The sequence below is a fragment of the Taudactylus pleione genome, unplaced genomic scaffold, assembly GCF_031769625.1.
Source record: "Taudactylus pleione unplaced genomic scaffold, aTauple2 ptg000010l, whole genome shotgun sequence".
Lineage (NCBI taxonomy): Eukaryota > Metazoa > Chordata > Amphibia > Anura > Myobatrachidae > Taudactylus > Taudactylus pleione.
The window spans coordinates 8973407-9000057 of record NW_028284413.1 but is presented as its reverse complement, the minus strand read 5'-3'; the positions used below and the strand labels follow the sequence as shown (position 1 = coordinate 9000057).

At 44.0% G+C, this 26651-nt stretch overlaps 1 protein-coding gene across 1 annotated transcript in view; it reads right to left on the bottom strand.

Annotated features, from left to right (window-relative positions):
- LOC148542678 (solute carrier family 12 member 9-like) overlaps positions 1–26651 on the bottom strand; it is a 302682-nt gene that overhangs the window by 33625 nt on the left and 242406 nt on the right. The window contains exon 10 of the mRNA XM_088467466.1: positions 14482–14674. Coding sequence (XP_088323592.1) covers positions 14482–14674 — 193 coding nt within the window. The remainder of the gene's footprint in view (positions 1–14481; positions 14675–26651) is intronic.

Here is a 26651-nt window from a genome sequence, read left to right as displayed (position 1 = left end):
CCTGTGTATAGACCTGAGCAATAGTCGTACGCAGCCAGCGGGCCGAAGTCTGTTTGTTTGCTGGTCAGCCTCATTTGTGAAACCCATATAACACAAAGAGCAAATCTGATTTCCTGATGGAGCGAGTTCGATCCACGTAGATACGAAGGGCTCGAACCACATCCAGGGAAGCTTCACCTGTAGACAGGTTTGAAGACTGAAAAGACAGGACTACAATTTCCTCATTCATATGGAAATGGGATACTACCTTCGGAAGGTAGCCTGCCTTAGTACGAAGGAAAGCTCTATTTTGATGAAAAATCAAATATGGAGAGCAACATGACAGTGCTGCCAAGTCAGAAACTCTTCGAGCTGAGGAGATATCGAGGAGAAAAAGTGTCTTCACTATCAATTGTCTTAAGTCCACCTTATCCAAGGGTTCAAAGGGGGGAGTTTGCAGCGCCCTGAGAACTAAGGATAAATCCCATGGTGCTACCAGAGGGACAAACGGAGGTTGCAGTCGGAGAACCCCCTGCAAAAATATTCTTACATCTGCCAGGGGCGCAATTCTGCGCTGGAACAAAACTGACAAAACAGAAACCTGAACCCTCAAGGTAGCCAGGCACAGACCTAAGTCTAACCCAGCCTGCAGAAAAGCAAGTACTCTTGAAACCTTGAAAACCTTAGGGTCATATTTTGTTTGGGAACACCAACGAAAATAGGAATGTCAAATCCTGTGATAGATGCGGGCTGAAGCAGGCTTCCTTGCTCTTATCATCATCTGGATCAGATGCCTCAATAAACACAACGTCAAAGCAAGCTGAGGTAAATCCGGATATAGGCAGGGACCCTGCACTAGCATATCCGGTCGTAGAGGCAGTGAAAGTGGCGGTGAACCAATGTCTCTTGGGCCAGGCAGGAGCTATTAGTATTAACCTGCCGTCTTCCTGTTTTAATTTTCTGACGACTCTTGGAAGGAGGAATATCGGAGGAAACAGGTAGAATTATATTTCAAAGTTCCACCTCACCGCCAGACCGACCATGAAGGCGGCTGAGGGGTCCCTCATTCTGGAGCCTTGGGGACCTTGTGGTAGTGGTGTGGGCCATGAGGTCTACGTCTGGTAGTCCCCACCTGTCCACCAGGAGTTGAAAATCCGGATGAAGAGCCCATTCTCCGGCATGTATGTCCTGACAACTTAGGAAGTCCGCTTCCCAGTTCAGGACTCCTGGGATGAATATTTGAATTTGAGATTGCTGGAAGATGGCATTCTGCCCACAGCAGATTGTTCCCCACTTCCCTCATGGCTGCCGGACTTCGTGTGCCTCCCTGATGGTTGATGTAGGCCACTGTGTCCATGTTGTTGGACTGAATCTGGACAGGCCTGCCGTGAAGAAGGTCCTGCGTCAGACTGAGCACTCTGTGCACTGCACAAAGCTACAAGATATTTATTGGTAGATTACTTTACTGAGTGATCCACCTTCCCTGAAAGGTATGACGCCCTGTCACTGCTCCACATCCTCACAGACTTGCATCAGTGGTGAGGAGTACCCAGTCTGGGACCCATAACGGACAACCTTTGTCTAAATTAGTTGTCTCCAGCCACCAAGTGAGGGAGAGCAGAACTTCTGACGAGATGCGGATCATCTGAGACTTTATCCGATGATAATGACCATCTCAATGAGACAGAATCCATTGCTGCAGGGACCTGGAGTAGAACTGGGCATACACCACCATATCAAATGTGGATACCATGGAGCCCAGTACCTGCATTGCCAGGTGAACTGACAAACTTTGTTTGCAGAGTAGACTGCACACACGAGACTGTAGTGCCGCAATCTTATCCTCTGGTAGGAAAATCCTGTGGCCCAGAGAGTCCAGCAGCGCCCAAGTGCACCATCTGCTGAGTTGGAGAAAGAGAGGACTTTTTCCAATTTATTATCCAGTCGTGCTCTTGTAAGCAGACAATGGACATCTGAAGATGACATTGTAACAACTCCTGCGATTGTGCTAATATCAGGAGGTCATCCAAATAGGCAGTATCCTGACCCCTTGTCGTCTGAGATGAGCCGTCATTACTGCCATTATCTTGGTAAACACCCGAGGGGCTGTGGCCAGCCCGAAGGGTAGAGACTGAAATTGGTAATGTTGCTGATCTACCACCAATCTTAGAAATCTTTGGTGGGATCGTGCAGTCAGAACATTTAGATATGCATCCAGTATGTCCAGGGAGACCATAAAATCTCCAGGCTCCATTGCCAGCATAATTGACCATAGGGTTTCCATACGGAATTTGGGCACATGGATGAATCTGTTGAGAGACTTCAGATTCAGGAAAGGGCGATTTGACCCATTTGGTTTCTGAATCAAAAATAAATTTGTATAATAACCCCTTCCCTGTTGCATCACAGGAACGGGGATTATGACTCATGACCACAGGAAGGCCACAATAGACTCCCGGCAGGCCGAGCGAGGACCGGATCTAAAGGCAGGGTTGTACCAACAAACCTTTGAGGGGGATGCCTCAGGAAAGTGATGGCATAACCTTAAGAGACCACCTCTCGAACACAGGCATCTGTCGTGGTCTAATGCCAGGCCTGAAAAAACTGTAGGAGTATGCCTCCAACCCTGAGACCCCCCAGGGGAGTACCCACCCCCTCAGGCAGTGGGCTTACCATCCAGCTTGGAATCAGGATGCTTGGTTGACCAGGATTTCTTGGTCTGCCGTCTCCTGTGGGAATTATCCTGTCTGTGGGTGAAAGGGCCGAGCTGACGACTGCCTATACTTAGGGGTAGTCGTAGATTGCAACCCTGCAGATTTAGATGTCACCAGAGAAGACACTATGCCATCCAGCTCTGGTCCAAACAGTACCTTCCCCACAAAAGGCAAGGATTCCAGGGTTTTCTTGGAACCTGTATCCGCCTTCCTGGTTTTTAGCCAAAGGGTTCTTCGAGCTGCAACTGAAGCTGCTGATACCCTAGACGCTAAGATACCTGCTTCAATGACCGCTTCCCCCATATATATAACTGCTTCTCGCATCTGACCAAGGTAAGACAGCTATTCTCTGGTAGCATTAGTCATGCTATCCTCCAGAGACTTTGTCCATTCTTCCATAGTCTTGGCTACCCAGGCTACAGCCATAGCTGGCCTGGTATTAGCTCCAGATAATGAAAACACTGATTTTAAATAGTTATCAAGTTTTCTATCGGTAACCTCCTTCAAAGAGGATGCCGCAGGAATGGGTAACGTAGAGCTCTTGATCAATCTAGTCACATGACCATCTACTGATGGAGGAACCTCCCATTTGCTACATTTACCCTGAGCAAATGAATATCGAGAGGTTAAATTCCTTGTAGCATGGAAATGCTTATTTGGAGTAGACCATGCTTCAGACATGAGATTCGTCAGTTGCTCAGACTGAGGAAAATAATCTCTAGCCACCTTCTGCCGCCTAAAGACCAGAGCCTTAGCTTTCGGAGGCACCTCCTCCTCCTCTATACTGAGGACAGATCTAACTGCTTTCACCAGAGAGGGGACATCCACAGAGGATTGATGGTCTTCTTCCACTGAGTAAGAACTGTGAGTATCAGAGTGTGATGGTTGAGTCAGAATCCTGAGGCAATGTCTGAAGAGAACCTCTCTTATACCCCTGCTTCTTTACTGCCACTGGTCTATTCGCCTGCACCACCTGCTGAAGGGCTACAGATGGTAACATACTCTGACTAGAGTGAGCAGAAAAATCAAACCAACAGGGATTCACAGTGGACATGTACATAGAAGGATGCAACTGCTGTGGGTATCCTACCGTAGGAGGCAATATCATGGTAGGAGCATGCGACGCTGTGACCTTGTCCACCATATGCGACAACACCTGCAACCGAGACACCACCCAAGATGGCTCTTGAGTAGATGCAGGTGTACCAGATAGGAAAGGTGGCTGTTTACAACAGGCACTACACAATCCATCTTGCACAAAATCCTGTTCAGACAGGCCTGCCAAACAGGATTTCCATGACTTGAGCACCGGAGGCTCAGCCTTCTCACCTTTATCCTCAGACATGACAAATGTGTGATTGGTATAAGTTGTACAGTATAAATGCAGTGTGACCCACTTCACATATGAAAACCCCCACACACCTTTCAGAGGGATGAGGAGAAACACAATGATAGATATAACTGACAGTTTGAAAACAAAAGAAAGTATATATACAGCAGCTAGCATGAAAGTCACATACAATGCATAAATACAAACACTGCTATTGCAAATTGACTCTAAATCAACTGACCAGCCCCGCCGGCGTATTGGGTGTATATAGAGTGCTAGATACCAGACCCAGAGGAGAGGTATAGAGGGAGACAGACCAGCCTCTGAGACAACCAGCCTGCAGCAGTACACACAACTGCAAACCGCGAGCGTCTCACCCACGAGGTGGTCAGAAGTAGCAACCCAGAGGCGGGAATCCATAACCCGAAGTTGCGTCTGGGTCAGGGGAGGAGCGCCTATCTTCCATAAGCTGTGATTTTGACATCACGGGTTCGCTGGCCTCACGGTTGTAGACGCTAACTAGTGCGCTCTAGTACGTCTACTACCCATCCCCGGCGACAGACGACATGGCCCCAGTCGCCTTAGTGAGTACACTTTACATGAGGCCTTCACCCACAGCCGCCTCTGGCGCGTCTCCTACACCGGAGGACCAGTCTGCGTTGCACACGGTTCCCCTCACGAGGAATCGCTTACCTGCCATCTCCGTGAATCCGACTGCAGTCCGGACCCCAGCGATGTCGCTAGCTAAGCCTCGCTGAGGCCCGCCGAAATCCCCAGGGCATATAGTGGGACTGATGTTTCAGTGGAGGTAGATGGAGTACCGGTACCTGTGTCCTATTCGGCATCTAGTACCGCTCAACTCAGAAGTTCAAAAACTAAGGTAAATCATAAAAGAAAAAAGCCTGGGACTTGCCAAGCAGTCCCGTTCTTAAACAGGTGCGTCTGGATACTTGCTGCGCACCAAACAAAAAAACTGAATGCCTGTGGCTTGAGGCGGGGTATGTAGGGAGGAGGACCAGTGCATACTGGAAGCTGTAAAGCTGTAGCTGTGTGGTGCAATGGATCTCTCCAACTACATACCCCAAGGTAGATTCTGTGGACCTTATGGACCCTGAAGAAGAAAGGCTTATTACAGCTTAAGATAACATGCTACTTTGCCACATACACATAAAACAGATAACTTAAATGTGTTCCTAATTAATCATGTTATATATATTGTCTGCTACAGCCACACAGTTTCTACCATGTTCACCACTGTACATGCCAGCATGAGAATAGGCATCATCTGGACATGTATACATTGCCATGTGTATAAGTTACAATAGTCAATTTACTGACAGGTAGGGCCATAACTAATGGTTGGCCAAGATGAAACTCCCCAGAGGCGCTGGTCAAGTGGTGGGCGCGACCATGCCTAGTCACAAACAAATTGTAAACCTTGGGGGGCCTGTGGAAGCATTACGCTGGGGAAGACTTGACTTAAAATACTCCAATCTTGCCTTCTGGGTTTGAGCTCCTGGCTCTGTCACGTAGCCTCTATGATATTATGATATTTGTGTCCCAGAAGCGCAGCAAGTGCATTGTCATAACATTGTAACGCAACAAGTAGTTTAAGTCAGTCAAGTCATTCACTTTGACAGCTGTGCCCAGCTACTAGATACAGTATGGTACCATAGGTGAAACTACAGGGTGGTCTGGTGTGCCGCCCATTAGAAAGATACAGTAGTGGCGGGGGGAGAAAATTCTCTCCCTAACATTTAACATAACATATAAATTGTCCTCTGTGGTGCCTTCAGGGGGAATGTGGGAAGGATGGCGTGTGGGCACTGCCCGCCATTCTGCACCAGCCATCTTGCATTTGGATTCTGAAAGGGCTGATAACCTGGGTACTGTACTGACCTGGCTTGTATTTGGATTCTGAGACAACTGTTTACAAAATTTGGATATTTTACAGAGCTACTTCCATTAATACTATTTGGATATCCAGCTCTGTCAGATATGGATTGCCTAACCACAGTTGTTTACAGACTCTGAAATAGGTGATCAATACATCTTACTGTTATTGCTCATATATTGTATAACTGATACCTGCCACTGTGGTTCATATAGTGATAGTAGGATATTTTTCCTACCAGACTGTGACAACTACTGCTTGGCGTATTGTAAATTGTTGGGATTACTATTTGGGATAATATGAATGGGCCAGCACTTTTGGGATAACATGAACTGTGGGCACTACTATTTGGCATAATGTGAATTGTAGGCACTACTGTTTGTGATTCGCCCAGACTAACCATGAAAGCAGCAAGTACAATCATCATAGTGAATCTTTTCTAAGCCTCTTGTTTTGTCACACTCCCTCTCTAGCAACAGGATCTGCAAGATATCTCGGTTGCCCTGGGATTGGGTCTGGGACCACCCAATACCAAATGACTAGTTTTCCCAGTGTACAGTATTGCTGGCAGTAAAATGCTTTCTGTGCTCCTGACGTGAACAAACTGCAGGAAATATGCTACAGGTTAATACAGGCTCCAGACTGGTTATGAATGAAATTAGTGTTATAGGACCTTCAGCCCATTCCCACAGCTCCTTTATTTAATCTCAAATGTCCTTTATTATTAAGTCCCAGAAAGAGAGCGAGTGGTAGTTTTAAAACTTATTTTCTCTATAATGCTGTATGTTTTAATACTATAATGTAATTAAGCTTTTATTCAGATAGTACATTTAGGAGGCAATCCAATTAGCCGCAGGATTTTCCCCGTGGCTAATATCCCGCGCCGACTGATTCAATTTACCCTACATGTTAAACCACAGAGGTGCACTTTTCTTAGCAATTGCAAGGAAAAGTGAGCGAGAGAAGACAGCCACTGGGGTTTAACATGCAGGGAAAACCCACTGACTCCACACATTATGCTGAATCGATGGGTTAGTGCGTGATGGGTTAGTGCGTGTTAACCCCTGGTTTACCACGCGGGGAAAAGGAGAATTAATTTAATAGATTTTCCCCACAAGGCATGATCAGTTAGCTGCAGAGCATATCCCATGGCTAACTGAATTCCCCATACTTGCCTACTCTCCCTGGAGTTGCGGGAGGCTTTCGATCTTTTGGGTGACCCCACGCACCCCCGAAAAAGTAGGCAGATCTGCTGCATCCCGGCCACATCCTAGTGAAGTGAGCAGGATGGGAAGATTTTCCGAGAAATGTGCGAGTCCGTGGGGATGGGCTAAATGATACCAATCACGTATGTAGCCCCGTGATGGCTATAGTCTGGCCAATCAGCTTTGAAGTACAGTAGCATTTATGAAAGTACAGTCTATAAAATAATAGGTAGGAGCTGATTGGTTGCTATGTGCAACGTCTCCACTGGTCCACTTCTCCACACTTTCACTCTTTGATACATAAACTGCTTACTACCTTATGCTAAAGTGAGTTTCCCCAGGGCTAATGTGAGAATTGCCCACTGTTTTTCTGCCCACAGCCACAACTGTCATCATTAGTATCAACATTTGCGCCAACAACACGCTAGGTGCAAGAGATCCATCAGAAGCAGACTTCCATTTGCTGTACCTGTGACTCAGAATAGCACAGAACTCTAGCTACATGCCAACGATGTTCCCCAGCCAGACAGATCTCTTGCGTGCGAAACAGGAATGCCCAATTCAGCCAAGTTCCATCTGACTGAGAATTGCCCAGAGATATGCAATAATCCACACATGCATTTCTGGGCATTCACAGTGGGCAAACACTCGCTATTTTTGCCCATCTAAGCAGCTGTGTCAGTCTCAGCATCAGCCCCGATGGTTCTATGAGGTTATGTTAACATGCCTAGTCAAATGTTACAGTATTCATTCACTTCTGGAACTGTTCTTTAGCATTTATTTTATATATATATATATATATATATATATGTGTGTGTGTATTTAATATGTACAGTAATATTAATGTATATGAGTAATATAGATGACATTACACAGGGCAGTAGGCCCATTACATACGGTAATTAAAACATAAGAATAGGATGAAAAGGCGGCTAAATACTGTATATGGGTGTTACAATGTGTATGAAAGTCAGACAGTAGTGGTAATAGGAGAATTGTCATGCATTGTGCTCTTGTTCTATGCTGTCAAACAGAGCACAGGATCAGTGAGTACACCATGCTTTGCGCTCTCCTTCTCGGAGGCTGGTGAGCTCAACCGCATGGACATAATTGCTGTTTTTATAAGTGGCAGTTTCTTTTGTACTTGATTATAGGTGCAGGCACTCAGAGGAAACTGTGAGCTATTAATAAAGGTTGTGCTTTAGCCTCGTGCAGATGAATTGGGGACAGAGTGGAGGAGGCCAACTTGTTGGAAGAGGGTGAGATTGCAGGTCACTGTGGGAAAGGCCACGTAGCATACACAGTAAAATAGAATTCCTACAGCAGGAAAGTAACATCAGTATTTAACTTACAATTATCTGTCCATTAGGAATTCAAAAGTATCCACCTGATTGCTGATACCATAGTATTTCACATGACTTTTGCTAATGTTTATAAAGCTGCACTTGCAGATAGCCATGGGAGTTATTTATTTTCATCACTTTAAAATGGCTGCAGTGGATGGTTCTGGAAGCTGTAATCTTATTGGTGTATGCTCTGTTACCCCTCCATAGCTGAGGAGAGCTCAGAATGTTTTCTCCACACCTGAGGGTGCTTCTTAAAACAGGGTGTTAAGAAGTAGATGCTTTATTCCTACTTGTTTATACCACATTGCCTTACTGCATGTTGAGCACTCATGCCTGATTTTAATTGACTGTCTAACAGGGTCAGAGAGCAAATAAATTGAATTAATTTATCATTGGGATGAAGGAAACATTATAAATAAAAGCTGCTCTCCTGATGTCCGTTGTCAATAAAAACGTTCACACTTCAGAGATGATTTAATTTCCGGACACTGCCCAGTTTTTTTTAACAATATCAATCATTATGCTGTAATCTACTATACTTATAAGGAATAACCACATTGGGAAATAAGTGCTCCATCTGTGTAGTGTTTGTTTATGTTGTTTGTTAATATTTGTAGATATTTTAACTCCATTCTCTAAATAAGCTCTTATTTAATGGCAACTGTACTGGTATCAGCCACCTTATAAACCTCCCTACAAAGCAGAGCTAAGACGCATTTGTTGTAATGAAAACCTTTTGTATGTCAGCTCACTGTGTAGGGCCCTATCTCTACAACAGGTTATTCTGTCTCCAATCACTCAAAAATCCCAACAAACGCTCTGAGATAATACAATTAGATAATTAATTACATTGTAGCTTGCAAGTGCTTTCAATAATGAGGTGACAATCTATTGCAACTAAATTGTGTGCACAGGCCTCATTCAGAGATGTACACAAACCTGATGGTTCCCGTACATCTCCAATGCTGGAGCGCCTGCACTTGTGCAAAATGTATCCTGTGTCGTTGCATGCAGTGCCCCCTGACATGCTGCTGGGGCGGGGTGGGGGTATTGCCAGTCTCCGTTCCGCAAAACGTTGATGTGTTTGTTTTAAGAAGACTTGAGATTCTACCTCCGCCAGGGAGAAGGTAAGTATGCAGTGTGAGTGAAAGTGTAATAAAGCCATTAATCTTTTGCTGACTATGTACTGTGTTCTTTTTTATATTTTCTTTACAGTGGGGATACAGATGCCAGGGGCCTGGTTCTACAAGTGCCACAGCAGGCTTTCTGGGCACTGTAGTCTACTGTAAAGACCAATATTATTTCTTTATCCTACATAATTGGCCCCGCGCCCATGGCCATCAGGGGAGGATTGCCAGTCCAGAGCTAAATAGTTTGGGGCTGGATTACATTATGGCAGGTGGACCGCACACTGTGTGTTTCCCTGCTATAGTGTAAGATCCCCTGCTGGTTCATCCTGCTAGTTGTTACTGGAAACGGGGGAACCCCACACCATTTTCCCCTGAATTTCCAGTACCAGAACTGGCTCAGAGGTCTGGGGTTGGTTATGCTTTTGGAGGAGACCCCATGCTAATGTTAACCTTTTTAACCCTTAATTTACAGTGTACACACAGAAGCACTGCACATATCACAGTGATCTGTGCAGTAATCAGCAGGGTCTATTTAGTAGGGGCAAATACGACTAAACTCGCACACGATACAACATGATAAGTATCACCATCAAATCAAAATAGATAGGCAAACACGATTCTTAGTAAATCCGTGTTTTTTGAGCGTGAAAAGCACAGCACACATCAGTCTGAGTGATGCCCAGAGGGTTTTTCACAACCAAACACGATTCTTAGTACATTTACCCCATAGTCTCCGTAAAGTGTGTGTGCTATAGAAATAACTGTTAATAACACATAGAAAAGATTGGCCTGCATGATTATTGAAACATGTATACTGAGGAAAAGATAGATTCAGATTCAAAATTGATTGTTAAAAACTGTTGTTTTCATCCGTCAATTCGTCTGGGCATATTCATCCTAAAGTGGGACATTTACTAATGATCTTGGTACTGTGGAAGCTGGAGAATATCTTTGTGAGTGGAGAGTCACAAACAAGCAATATAAAATGATCACCTTCTGATAGTGGATGTTGTATATGTGTTTGTATGCAAAGACTCATATGGCTGGATAAAAAATGTCCGTTTCTAATCATTTTTGAAATGACTGAATCTCCATGTCTATATACTAAACTTAAACAAACCCACACATGTACAGATTGTTTTGTGAAATTTGTCTGATTTAGACCATTTTAGCAAACCAAAGATGACTTATGCTGGGCATACACTCTCAGATAAAATGTGTATCAAACCTACAGACATTTTATGTGACATCCTGTAACCCAGCAGATATCGTGGGATATGTCACAGTGCATGGCCACACGATATCTGCGTTCCTTCCCTGAGGAGGAGACATTTCCCCGTTCCTCCTCTGTTAAGGAACATGGGAATTGTCAGGAGGTCAGCCAAGGGCAGCACATACACTGATGCGGAGATTTGCAACTCACAAATTATCGGATCTTTCGGACATGCTGGACGATTCGGCATATGCGACAGACCAATAATTTGTGGTCAGTCGTGGAAGTACACTGTACAATTATTTGGCCAATCTGCCAATATCTGACGGATCAACCAGAGAACTGCAGCATAAAAATAACTGAAATCCATCTAAATTTGAATAGATCAATGAAAACAAATGTTAGGAAGTGAAAACTCTCACATAAGGCTGACACTCTGATGAAGCAATTTCGTTTGAACTGATGTTTGTGCCGATATCGTAAAAAATGCACTGATGGAAGTCATCGGCCAATCTGATTTTCATCGCTGCCTGATCAAAACCAACCAGACTGGATTTGGATCTTTCATATCAGATGCAATTGATTTTGATCTGGAACAAAGGAGTTGTTCAACCAAACCTGCATGTGTGTTACTAGCTTTACCTGATGAACAGGAAAGCATGTGCAGCCAGCTTGAAATTATTCAAAATGGCCATCAATTTGTGGGGCCAAACTGATCATAGGTCTGGTCACACTGTATTTAGGACACATGATTAAATTGCAACACGTGGTTAGCATAATATAATAGCTTTACCCTGTAAATATATTTATTGTAAATACAAAATAATGTAAATATATATATTTGGGTAATCGTTATGTATACAAATAGATAATTGAACTAATTTCAAGTATAGACACTATATATAATATAATATGTCTATTTAGCTAGGTTGTCTTAGTAGCTACTGAAAGGATAAATTGCATATTATAAACTACAGCTGCCTGGGAAAGGAGAGTTTGACTGAATATAAAAGAAACACTAGAATCTAATAACAGCACTGAGGGTTTACATAGATGAACCTGTGTAAGATGTTATGGGTGAGCTGGTAGCAATCTGCTGCCACATTTTCCAGCACTACGGACTCGCTCTTAGATTGGTTTTAATATAACCTCTTTTTAAAACAGTAACTAAAATTCAAATTATAGGAAGAATAACATGCATGCATTGAGAGGCTTTGTATTTTACAACTTTCCTGTTAAACCTTAGACTAAAATGTCTTGCAGACATTGAATAGTTAACAAGCTAGAATACAATGATGAAATTCAGAAATGGACAGCTAACAAGCTATGTAAAAACAGCATTCTCCCTGGTAAGTGTCAAAAGCTTTGTATTAAACAGAAAGCCAGCTATGAAAAGATAAGTGAGCTCAGTAATAATATTACATTAGAGTCTAATGCGTGTGATTTCACCGCAGAGATGGAACAGGTGGTGGGCTTTGTGTCTGCACAATGAGACCCCACTATCAGCAGCACAGAATAGAGAAGATATTATTCCCGATGGGGTTCTGCAGACAGTGCATAAACTAGGTACATTTCATAGCACATTCTGTTACTCTACCAGTGCTGGCCATGTGTGTACATGTACTGTAGATATGTGTTTTGCTATTTTGCACTTTCACTCACGTTACATGGCAGGCTCTTCATATATTTCATCTCTTGTGTATAACATGAGGACATTTACTGATATTTACAAGTTTTATTTCATTAGTCTTAACTGGTCTCTTCTCCCATCACTGCTTATTTCTATGCTCATTTTTAGTGCAACTTTTCTTTGTTGGTCACAAAGGAGAAACAATTAATTTGTAAGACAAAAGCATATATAGTATAGTATCATAAACAGCCCTGACCAAAAGGTTAAATGTGAACAAAAGCTGAATACACATTGATGCAAAAACAGAGTAACCTACTGGATATAAATAAAACTGAACATCACAGACAGAGAAGGTGCGACCAGTCTCGCCATGTGTTTGAGAAAACATTAAAAGAAGTGTACTATGGGCCTGATCGGAGTTGTACACTGTTAGCATCGCTGCTGCTAACATATGCTAATGTAGCAGGAAGTGCCAAGTGTACATAGATGCCTCCTGCACGGATCCTGTGTGATCCAGCCATCAGATCACATGTCAGACCATCGGCCCTCTGAGTAACCCAGTAACTGTTGGTGAGGCCAGGAAATCTGTGTCAGAAGAAGCAGACCCTGGCACTCCCAGAAAACTGTGGTGACAAGCTCCTATTTTCACGAACGTTAGCCAGCCCCACCCACTCCCTACCCCCAAACAGTTGCAGCCTATCAATCAGTTATGTAAGAGCGAATCGTTGGAGTGTACGCTAAGTGAGGAATGAATCAAGGCAGAGCTAGGTGGCTGAAAAACCAAGAAGCAGAACAGGTTTCAGAGAAAGAGATTAGTGCTTATGGAGACTCTTTAAAGTCAAACAAGAGGACCCAAGTGTCTTGGAAAGATTTATATGTATCTTTTGTGGGGGAAACAATGTTATCCATACCCATAAGTCCATTTTAGAGAACCAATCTGACACAGTTGGAAAGGAAGAAGAGCACCAGTGGACCAGAATAACCACCTTAGCAGCTGTGTTGAAAAGTTTCAAGTGAGACTTTTACATTCTCAGACAGACATTGGGCATGGTTCAGCAGTGCACGCAAGGGGGCGTGGTTGTCCAGCATTTGCGGAAATGTGGCATGTACTCCCCGTTTTCCGGGAGTGGCCAGCCTAGGGACTGCGTGGACGTATGCAGTCTGCTGGGCTCGCAAGCTGGCGAGCCTGAGTAAGCTGAGGCTTACTCAGCTGGCCGGCCGCCTGGCACTAACCACCGATGGTTGCGATGGTGATCCTAACCTGCGACCTCCGTTGCAGTGCTGGGATCGCAAATGCAGCAGGGGGTGTCATACAGCTCCTGCTGCATTTGATTTATTGCAAGGAGCCCTTGCTGAATCAGGCCCATTGTTGATAGGTTACAGAGTCAAAACATAAGGTCAGAAAGAATCATCCTATACGAGGACCTCAATGGAAAATTTTTCTATACTCTATACTTTTTGCTGCATGTTTAATATTTGTTTCTCAATATCCTTTTTAGCTCCACACAGTTCATTTTTCTCATTCAGACACATCCAAGCACTCTCGTTCAACATATTTAAATGCACATTTACACTCTAGAATGGGGAACATGAAAGTGAATAAAGAAAACTGGAGAAAGAAATGAGCTACTGATACTTCCTGAGGCTTCAAAAATAGTGATGACGGGATTCTTAAATAACTAAATATTTTACTCCAGTTTCATTACTCCACTTCCATAAATGTGTAAACTTATTCTTAATCTTCAACTTGTACATGATTCACCCTTCTGTCTATCCAATATCCATAGCATAGTTGTTTGTTATGATGTTAATGTTATAAAGCAAACATTTAAGTATGCAATGATACTTGCCTAAGAAAAGATATGCTGTTCAGTGAGGCTTCCATAGTACTGAAGCAGTAGTTGTACTCACCATCAGTCATGTTGCCTACTTATCTTGTCCTGTTCTACTTAGTACATTTGAAATATATTTTCACTGTAGACGGACCAGAAGAAAATACACATAGATTATGGAAAGCGTAATAGACTGTTTTAATCTCACCTGATGGAAGATGAGGGCCTGGGATATAAAACCCCAACTATGACTTGGAGACAAGTAATGTAGGCACAGAAGCAGGACCAACATGAAGGCGATACTGGCAGAGGCATAGATAGGTTGAATAAGGAACATCATGGTCAAACAACCCAAAATCCCCAAAATACAGGTGTGCCACGTGAAGTAGTGAAATGTTGGCCTGTGTGTGGAGAAAAGAGAACATGTTACAAGGATCTCATCATAGATCTCAAAATAACAAAATAATAATAGCATGTAACAGTCCTATATTTTTAATGGTGATTTCCCTTTAATGTCTGTGGTAGACAAAATTATGTAAAATTTAGGAAACAGTCAACTGTATGTGCATCTACAGACCACATCAGAAGTCACTCAAAAAATAGGGCATTAGCAGTAATTTTTTAGGAACATTGTCTACCTGGGTCCAAGGATTTGTCCAGATCTGATTTATGTTACACAGTAGTTGGTATCTCTATACGGGTTGGGCACCAGATGCTGGCAGTCAGAATCTTGACACCGGTATCCCGACAGAGTTAGGATACTGACACCTTTCGGTAGGTATCCTAACCCTTCTCCTACCCCTCCATCCCCGATGCCTAAACCTAACCTCCCCCCTAGTGCCTAAACCTAACCTTCCCCTTCCCACACCCTAAACCTAACTCCTAGTGCCTAACCCCAACCCTAGTGCCTAACCCTCCTCCTAACCCCTCTACTTACCTTCAAGATGGCGGCATTCAGGATGCTAGCACCGGGATTCTGACAGGTATCGAGATTCCGGCGCGTATTCTAAGTGCCGGCATACCCTTTGCCGGGAAATTGACCGTATCCCCTCTATACTGTAAATGTGCCCTCATACACCTACCCTTTTGCACCCTATAACGCAAAACGCCTGCTGTGCTCTTTTTTGTGAATTTTGCATCTTACTTTGCTGGGTACCTAGGATTAGTGTTTTTGTAGCAAAATAATTACTATACAGTCACAAATAAAGCATAACGACGCATGGCACAGGTCATTCATATATGACATATATTTTTCCCTCTTATTCCAGAATGTATGCACTTACAGTATACTAGGTACTTAGATTTAGTGTTTTGGCGCAGCTAAGTCGGCAAATCCAATTGCCGCAATTTGAGGATAGGTGTATGTGGATACATCTGTATTGGTTTGGGAAGAATAAATTATTGTATATAAGTGTCTTCTTTTTATGTATACTGAATGCATCTATATAACAGGCCGACACATCAAAATATGTGAATATATGTTTTTAATATTTGAGTTTGGACTTAACAGTTTTCCTGCTTCCATTAACTACAGGCTGAGGAGGGGTGAAGTCCAGCATTAAATATAGCATATTTTCTGTATACCAGGTGAAATGTTTGTACCAGACAGCTATTATCATGTCGACATCTCACAGAAGCGGGCACAAGCATTTCAGAATTACTGACCATCAACTAAGGTCAACCGAAGCTCTAATGCAAACCTGAAAGTCATACTTGCCTACTTTTGAAAAAGCATTTCAGGGAGATTGTGAAAGCAGCACCTATGAGCCCAGCGGTAAAGTGGGCGTGTACTGCTACATCTGAGAGGCGTGTCATAAAATTGATTTACATCCACATGTAAATGAGCCCCAAAGGAGTTAGTAAAAACTACTTGTTGATGAAAACACACTGATACTTCTCAGAAAATGCATGTAACCATAGGGATCATTCAGGGGCAGAACTATGGGAGACAATGGAGGCGCCTGCCGCCGGGCTCCAGCTCTGAAGGGGCACCTCCTCCATTGTCCACAACATATTCACTCCACTTATGGCTGTAACTATGTACCCGGAGTGTACCATCACGGCCGCCCAATACATGGCATCTCTTCCGGCACCTGAGAAGCCACCATACACTAGTGGAGAGCTCCATGTCAGACCATCAGCTGCTACCTTCTTGTATCTATAGCCTGTCTGCATGCAAATTGCTACATTACAGTGTCAGCGGCTGTGATGGGGGGGAGGGGCACCAAATTATAACTTGCCTCCGGGCATCTGGGATGAATTTACGCCACTGGGATCATTGTGCCTTATAATCAATGCAGGTAAATGATACTAATGATCCCATTTGAATGTATATATCTCTGTGTTTTCTTTTATATAACAGTGTCATAATGGGGGTAAGGTGAAATCAGGGAGATTGGTAGACTCTTCAGGGAGACAGGGAGATTGCTGCTATTTCAGGGAGTCTCCCTGACAATGAGGGAGAGTTGGCAAGTATGCTGAAAGTTCTTCTCTAGGCATAATTACAACAATTTCCAGGAATGATGGAAAGGTGCTTCCACTCTACATCCCTGCATTGTACATTATCCTAATATATTCCAGGGGGTAAATTTACTAAAGTGCGAGTTTTTAGAAGTGGAGATGTTGCCCATAGCAACCAATCAGATTCTAGGTATTGTCTTCTAGAAGGTGCTAGTTACATGTTAAGTAGAATCTGATTGGTTGTTATAGGCAACATCTCTCCACTTTTAAAAACTCTCACTTTAGTAAATTTACCCCCTAGTGTAAATATTAACATTAACTTTTATACCACAGAGAAAGATTTCAGAAAGTGTATTAATATTTTCGAGTAGCCCCCTGCACCCTCAAAAGTGTAGGCAGATCTCCTGCATCCCACCCACTTCCCAGTGAAGTGGGCAGGATGGGGAGATTTTCCTAGGAAATCACGGGTCGGTCGGGGCTAAAATGACGTTAATCGCCCAGCTCCTTCCTTGCGGACCTGCGAATCACGGTCTTTTCCTGTGGTGGGGTGGGGCCCAATGACGTCTACAGTCCGGCCCCAACCCCAAAGATGTTTGCAGAATTTCCAATCCGGGCTGCTCCCAGGGAGAAGTTCTGCAAAGACGGCAAGTATAAAGTAACATTTTGTATACAATTAGAGGCGAAAAGTCAGAAAGTTTTCGCCTGTCTGACTTTTCGCCTCATTCGCCTGTTTCAGAGGCGAATTCATTCTGTGCGCGTCCCCGATTTTTGCCTAATTCAATTGCATAACAGGCAAAAACGGAAATAGGCGAATGTGGAACAGGTGAAAAGTACTGGAAGAATTGGGGAAATCAGTCTGTACCCAGAAAATGATACTCTAATATAGGGAATCAATATAGAGGTGTACTAATAGCCCTAATAAGACTATTTTGGGTACTTAAGTTGTGTAAATTGCTTGCTATTAGCGCCTTTGTAAAAGTGTTGAAAAATGGCATAAAGCAGTATTTTTTGGTGAAAATAAGTAGTCCCATCAAATTTGGGGTACTTGAAAATGGGTGATAGCATATTTTTATGTCTCTAAAGTGAAGTTTTTAAAAACTTGAAAAATCCACCAGCTGCATGCACCTGCAATCCCAAAAACACCTGACCCATTCTTGCAGCCCCCCATGAAGCCTATTTCGCTAGTTTTTATGTTTGTCCCCCCCACTTTATACATTTTCACCCCAAAAATGACATGTCTTTTTTGGGGTGTTCTTAGGTTTTAGGTTCTTTTACAGATTTGTCCTTTGGGGGCTGTTCCAAGGGTTCTGAGTTGTTTTCCCACATTTGCATCCCAAAATAAGATTTTGCATCTCTTTTCACCTGCTATTCATTGGAGAAACTTTTTTGCTGAATTCAGTGCATCAAGTTTCTGCTTAGGCGAAATCGTCATACTATTGAATTAGGCGAAAAGTTTTTAGGCAATATTTTCGCCAAAAAACAGGCGAAAACGGATTTTCGCCTCTTATTGAATACGGCCCAATGGGGCAGATGTATTAAGCTCTGGGAAGTGATAATGTGGAGAGCGATAACCATACTTGCCTACTTTTGAAAAAGCATTTCAGGGAGATTGTGAAAGCAACATCTACGAGCGCGCGTTAAACTTACATCCACATGTAAATGAACCCTAAAGCAGTTATTAACATCTATTTGTTGATGAAAACACACTGATACTTTTCAGAAAATGCATGTAGCCATAGGGATCATTGTGCCGGGTAAATTCAGGGAAATTATACTAATGATCCCATTAGACTGTATATATCTCTGTTTTTTCTTTTATAAAACAGTATCATAATGGGGGTAACGTGAAATGAGGGAGATTGGTAGACTCTTCAGGGAGACAGGGATATTGCTGCTATTACAGGGAGTCTCCCTGTTAAGGAGGGAGGGTTGGCAAGTATGGCGATAACTGACCAATCAATCAGCTTATAACTGTAATTTTTCAAACACAGCCTGTAACACGACAGTTAGGAGCTGAGTGGCTGGTCGTTTATCACTCTCCACTTTATCACTTTGCAGAGTTTAATACATCTACACCAATATGTTAACACATATGGGGTCTGTCTATTCATCATCACTTAATTTTTACAAAAGCAGGTGAAAATTAACATTTTTACCTGCAATTGTAAAAATTAAGTTATTGGGCCATTCATCAAGGAAGAACAGCAGGAGATATCACAGATATATCCTGCTTACCTTCCTCTGGTGGAATGGCCCGCTGTCCCCATACACTAGTATGACAGGAGCTGATTGGTTAGTACTTTATCTCTCTCCATTTTATCACTCTTCAAGGCTTAGTACATCTGTGTCACATATCTCCCTAAAAACTGTGCATAGATTTCTGGTACTAAATAAATATGAACTGAATTTTCTCTCGCAAGTACATCACTAGTCTAAATGAGGAGTCTTCCACAGCATGTGATTCTCTTGCAAAGAGTAATAATACTGCACTTCACATGGAGTCTGATAATAAAACCTTGATTTGCATATTTTAGCACCAGCAGTGCTTGCAATAATCTCATGATTATATAATTAAGACTCATCTTTAAATGTTTTTTCTTTTCTCTTTTTAATTCTGATATAATTTGACCCTTCTGTATATTTCTTTCAAGGCTTGCTTGCTCAGAATTAAGAAGCTTTTCTGCACAGAATATATCAGAGATGTCCATTTTAATATACTCTTTCAAATGTTTGGTTCATGTAACCATGAAAAATTATCATTAATATTGCAAGCTACAAGTTAATGTCAGAAAGGTAATTGCGAATGCAGACATGCAGCCCAAATTGTACAAAAATCTCTATGACAAAAAACTAAATTGAACAGTTTTGCAATGAAGATCACTTTGTACATTATACTATATCAATCGTTATATATATCGTTACTCATCTTGACCAACAATGATCAGTAATCTGATCAGACTTTGACCAGGTTCTACAATCATTTTGAGAAGTGTATGGCCTGCATATACAGTATAGAAAGAATGCTTTTTAGGAAAATAATAAAAAAAATATGCTATATGTTCCTAATTCGCATGTATGGGCATCAGTTTTAAAAATATGTCCCTGGAATAATCCCTGTTTTACAATATCTCATCAGCTACACAGTGGCGTCACTAGCAGTGGCGACTCTAGGTGCAGGCGAGCATGGCAATGTCACACCGCGTCATTGCGCATGGCAATCTGGGAGCGAGAGAGGATTGAGAAGCAGTAGCAAGGAGGAGGGACCCTTCTGCCTTCACAAGGTAAGAATTAGGCAAACGCCCCCCCCCCCCCCAGGCAAATGGCTTCCCCACCTGGCAAATGGCAGCCCCGCAATTACTGTAGTATATTCTTTATGTCTTTTTTTTTTATTGCACCCATGGCCACGCCTGATCAGGCCACGTCCCCTGAACTCAGGGCGCCAACTTTCACCTGGGCTCCACAAAGACTAGAACTGTTCGTGGTCACTAGGGTTGGTGTCACCCAGTGCGCCTACTCATCCTGTCTCCCCTATATCTGGACTCCTTACATGCGCCTAAGGCGCACATGCCTACGACGTCATGTCTCCATTGTAAGGGACGTGACCCTGTGTTACACCCGTTTTCGTCACTCTGGTGACTTACTGCTCATCATCCATCACCACAATCTCCACTGCTTAGTGACACCATCCCAGGGGGCGACCTTAAGACAGCAGAGGAGCTCTGCGATTTTGGTGTCACCGCTTCTGATGGTATCACCCGGTGCGGCCCACACCCCCCTGTGACATAACTACACAGTACAATTCTTCTTTTTACAATTCTGGGCCAAATGTAATAGGGTGAGAGTTTAGAAAATGTGAGCGTTTAGCGGTAAACTCTCACACTATTACATTGATCGAGTTATATCTTCAAAATGGGAAAACATCTGGATGAGAGTTTAAATCATGAGAGTTTTTTGAGTCTGAAAAACATTTATTTATGTATTTATTAACAGTTTCTTATATAGCGCAGCAAATTCCGTTGCGCTTTACAATTTGAATCATGCGCGTATGTATATTGTGGTGGAGTCATTACAATAGACGTATAACTAATTGCTGTAAATAAGGATTGCATCATCAAGATAGAACAGCACTTAATGGACTGTATGTACAAAGCACACTCTGGGACTCATTTATAGTTAGAATTAATTTCAGCTAGAAGGTGTACATTTTGCAGGCATGTTTTGATGCAGAAGGTGCAAATTTAAAATGTGTGCACAGATTTAGGTTTGGGAGGACATTGTATGTCAATTCTAAAGTACAGTGCATAAATAAATCTGTCCAGCATGCCACATGCCAAAGCAGCCAATATGTGAAAATGCAGTCACAATGTTGACAATAAAAATGTAGAGTTAAAATGTCAACACTATTCAGCATTCAAAATTTTAAAACAGTCAAAATGTGGATGTCAACAGGTACAAAATATTAACAACCAAATGTTGACAGGTACAATGTCAACATTTACCCAAGCCGCTGCTCTGTCAGACATTTGTGCTGGAAGTGACAGTCATAGGACCGCTGGGACCAGGAAGCCGTGCTGTAGCCAATGCAGCCGTCGGGACCAAGTAAGTGATCGCTGGGCTACCAGGAATGTTATGTTGACATGCTGACTTCTCCACAGTACCACCTATTCTATAATATAAAACTGTATATATATTTTTTAAACTTTTATATAGCAGTTGTGGCGGCTCCAGAGGTGGGGCTGCAGTACAGTCCAAAATTCAAATAGGGGAGCCACACCAACTGCCAGTGAGTCTCAGCCAGCGATGATTAGCTGTGTTTGGAAACACTGCAAATATTGACTCTTTGCATAAACTTAATGTAATTGTCAATAAAAGCCTTTGACACTTATGAAATGCTTGTAATGTTACTTCAGTATAACATAGTAACATCTGACAAAAAGGTCTAAAAACACTGAAGCAGCAAACTTTATGAAAACCAATACTTGTGTCATTCTCAAAACTTTTGGCCATGGCTGTACACACAGAGACACATACACACAGTGGGCGTTTTTTTTTTTTTTTTGGTGCGTCCTCTTGGACGCTCGCATAGCTGTTGGTTACCATCGCGACCATCAGGCTTGCGACGAGACCCTGCGGTAGGGTCTCGGTGACTGCAAGCCCTGGAGTGATTTTGGCTCTATCAGAGCCAAAATCACTCCCACTGACATCACTAGTAATGTCAGTGGGGCTGGCCCCAGATGGTAGGCGTTCCCATGGGAACGCCTCCATCTGGCAGCCACGCCCCCGGCACGCCCACCAAAGGGGGCGTGCTGTCACTCACCATCGACAGCACGCCCCCTTTGGTGCGAGACCCGGAGCAACAGCTTGGCTGTCGCTATCCGGGTCTCGCGCAGGCGCACGACGGAGCTCCCTCCGTCGTGCGCATACGCACTAGGGCACCATCGACCCGCTTGCGAGCGCTCAGCGCTTGCGAGCGGGTCTGAATCAGGCCCAGTGTTCACTCTAGGATTTTTAGGGCAGGGTGCTGAACGCTAAGGAGGGTACATTTTAATTTTGAAGGGCAAAATTTTGGTCGCATCATTGGAGCTGATGTGTACAATTAGATATACATCACTAATGGAACATTAATATAATCAATGTTACGTATGCACTGTAATATAATGCCCCCAAATGACATTATGCCACACATAGTTCCCAAAATTCACATGCCACACAATAGTGATCTTAATTCACATTTTGCTACAGAGTAGTGCCCCTAATTCACATTACACCACAGAGAAGTGCCCCTTGCACAATAGTTCCCACAATTCACGTCATGCCACACAGGAGTGCCCACAATTCACATTATGCCTCACAGTAGTGCCAACAATTCATATTATGCACCAGTAGTGCCTCGTATTCACATTATGCCCCAGTAGTGCCCCATATTCACATTATGCCCCAGTAGTGCTCCATATTCACATTATGCCCCAGTAGTGCCCCATATGCACATTATGCCCCAGTAGTGCCCCATATTCACATTATGACCCAGTTGTGCCCTGTATTCGCATTGTGCCCCAGTAGTGCCTCGAATTTACATTATGCCACAATAGTGCCTTGTATTCACATTATGCCCCAGTAGTGCCCCATATTCACATTATGCCCCAGTAGTGCCCCATATTCACATTATGCCCCAGTAGTGCATCATATTCACATTATGCCACACAGTAGTGCATCATATTCACATTATGCCATACAGTAGTGCCCCGTATGCACATTCTGCTTTACAATATTATAATAAGAGTAATAGTTGAAAACAGATGAAGAAATAATTGAAATACAAGACAGACACCAAACTTCTCCATCAGACTGCGTCTGGCTTCCTGTTCCCTCCCCTGGTGGATGCAAGCTGTGAAGACAACTAGCTTCCCTGCGCTGAAGCGGTTCATGGCAGGGAGTGGAGAAGATAGATGAATGGCAAGTCTGCCTGGCCACTTAGGCGCACAATGTGACATTGCCACTGCTAAGTCCGGCCACACTGCTGAAGCCAGCCAATGACTAGCAAGCACTGGCTCTGTCAAGGCACTCTGCCAGCAGCAACAACAGGTGCTCACACTAGGGATGGCCATTGATGTGGTTACCACCAATGGCAAAATAGCAAGTAGCAATTGACTGTTACCAACTATGCAATGGATGACCATTGATGGTTTCACCAACCGATAGTCATCCCTGTTTGACTGACTGGCCCGTGTGCCAATCAGAACCTGGGGGCAGGGCTTTGCGGGTGGCAGAGCTATGCTCTGTGTCTCGGCACCTTGTTAAAAAAAACAAAAACATTTGGATATGCTTAGACATCGATGGAAGGAAACCATCTGGTTTTCCCCCATTGATGGCAAAAGCATTCGATATCGGCCATAAAACATCGATGATTATGAATCATCGATGGTCATCCCTAGCTCACACTGCTCAGAGTCACAGGCACAGGGATGAACAGATGACATCAGGGGAGGAACCCTCCTTCATTACGGGCCGCGGCCGGCCACAGCATACTATAGTGGGTCAGGCTGACTCATTATTAGTACTGCTGATCAATCAACTGGCTGCGGGCACCTGCATTGCGGTGGGCCCCGGTGCAGTTCCACTCCTGTGCCGCCACCATCATCGTCAGTTTGCAACTTGCACCAAGGTTTGAGTATCCGCAGGTCATGTCCTCCAAACAGATACATTTGCACTTTTGTAGCAGATATTTTGGCTGAAATTCACATCAACATGCCCATAACATGTCTTCACTTTACTTTGGTCGCATCCACATGCCCCTTTTAGCTCTATAGTGTTTCCGTTGCTAGTGTGGCAATGTATTAGTTTATAATGTAATATTTTGAGGTTTCGGTCACTAATTTCAAAGAAATATACATCTTTCCTCTTGATCTGTTAGCGTCATATATCAACATGCATCAAATAATAGAAAGGGGTATGAAGCCTATACCAACCAGTAAGATATCAGGATTACTAATGTACTGCACACAAAAATGTACGTTAACATGGTACTGTTGCTATGGGGTCTATTCAGCAATGATTTTTTTACTTAAACTACAATTTCCAAATTTTGTAAGTATTTCCACAATTCAAAAATGGATTAATGGAGCAGATAACGCAATTATCTTCTCCATTAATTCCCATATCGCAGAGTATCGCACTGTAGGGAGCAAGCCATTGAACTCTACAGTGCTTTAATGCTTTTTGCTATTCAGCAAAGTAAAAAGCGTTAAATTACTCTAGAAGTCATTACTTTATATAACACCATCTCAGAATGGCGCTATATGAAGAAAAACCTTAATTATCCCAACAACTGCAGGAACAGAGGGAAATTTTTCCACAAGTCCCTGCAGGATCTTGAAACTCCGCCCAGTCTACTTTGCGGTGACTGCCGACTGTAAAGCTGGGTATGCACTAAATGATTGTGTGCCCAGCGATGCGATCCATGATACCAGCGCCAACATATATCGGGCGATCCGGTGCCCGATTTTATATTCAGGGCTGGCACTTCCATTAGGCAGCTGCCTAGGGCGCCGGCCACTAAAGGACACCGCTGAGTCCGCCTACCAAATGCATGCCTTTGATGGAGACATACAGTACTTCATCTCCATGATGCTGGTGGCAGCAGCGGGTGCTAGAAGATGCAGTCACTGCTGCTTTCCCCTGCTTTGCACTCTGGGCAAGCCACACATGTGCTGTGCTGTCTCTCTTTATACACAGCCAGTCCGGCAGCTCCTGTCCTCTGTTGTTTCCTCACCCCTCACTCCCAGCCAGCAACAGAGTAGCTCCGTTCCCTAGATGAGACATCAAGCCGAAGAGTTGGCCTGTGCTGTGATAGGGGCAGCAACTGCATGCTGAGAGTGACAGGATGGAGGTAAGCAGGACAGGTTCTACACGTACGGTGGTTAGGCAGACGAGTAGGGCGCTGCATAGAGGAGGGCGCTCTGACCTGGCCGTGACCAGTGAAATGCAGATGAGGCTGGCTTGTGATAGTCAGACTGTGTCACTGTCTGTGACACAGCTGCCTGTACCGCTCCATTCTATTACCAGGGGCAGGCAGAGTCCGCGGCTCCGGCTCCTTTCGGTTCCTATGGGCGGGTCTGCAGGACAACGTGACATCATGACGTCATGTCGCACTGGCAGTGCACAAAGAAGACTGGGGCTGGCCAGCCTGGATCCCTGCGGCCTGTGTACCTGGGGACTCGGAGACTGCAGCGGCCGGCGCCATGGCCATCAGCAGGCTCCAAGAGTAAGTTACTTAAAAAACTCCCTCCTGGGTCCTGGCCTGGTGGTCACTCAGGCACTGCAAGCGCCACACTCCCCAAAGCCTCTCTGCTGTATTTACTGTAGAGATGTGCGGGTTCGGTTTTACTCGGATATGTTCGGATCTCACAAACTGCATTTTATTGGCCATCGGCTATCACGTGTTTTGGATAGCCAATAAATTCGAACTTGCGATCATTTTGGCGAAAAGAACCAAGTAAACCCGAGTAAAACCGAACCCGCACATCTCTAATTTACTGTGGATATATATATACATATATATATATATACATATTCACATTACATATATTTATATGGGTATATATTAATAAATATGGATAAATATATATATATATATATATATATGTGTATATACATCCACAGTAAATACAGCAAATAGATTCTGGAGAGTGTGGTGCTAGTGCTGCCTGCACTCACTGAGTGACCACCAGGCACAGCTTATTCCTCGAGCCCATGCCCCACTAATTGTTTTCATGCCCGCGTCTTTGGTGCGTGCAACAGTGCGCGCACCCCTCCTAACCATCCAGATTTCAGCGGGACAGTTCCACTTTTCTGTTCCACCCATGGGCTGAAGTGTCCCGTGGGTGGTCGGGCACCCCCACCACCACAGCTGTACGGCGATGCCAGACCCTGGAGAAGCTGAATGGATGCTGTGTACATGTGCGCGGCATCCATTCAGTGCAGGGAGAGGGCTGAGGGCAGCCCAGCTAGTGACGGAGTGCTGGGCTCGCCCCCAGCCTGACGTTACACGGGAAGCGTGCTATGCGAGCATGCCCCCAAATCAGTGCCAGATTAAGGTCAACACGGGCCTGGAGCTGAAATTTATGACGGGCCTATTGTAAGCCACTGCAGGGGTGTGACCAGCCCTGTGGCGGTGTGACTAGTGATGTGGGAGCATGGCCGGCGCTGTGTGGGTTTGGTCAGCACAGGGTGTGTGGCCTGGGTTGCTGCTAGATCCTAGTTGGAGAAAGAGGAGGAGGTGGAGGACCCAGGAGGAGCATGGGCCGGCAACCAGGAGACTCAGGTGAGTGGAGGCCAGTGCTGGGCGATTGCGGGGCGGCGGCAAAGCGTCGGGTGCGGGATGCAGTAAGAAGCCCATAGGCTTCTATAGGGTAACGCCAG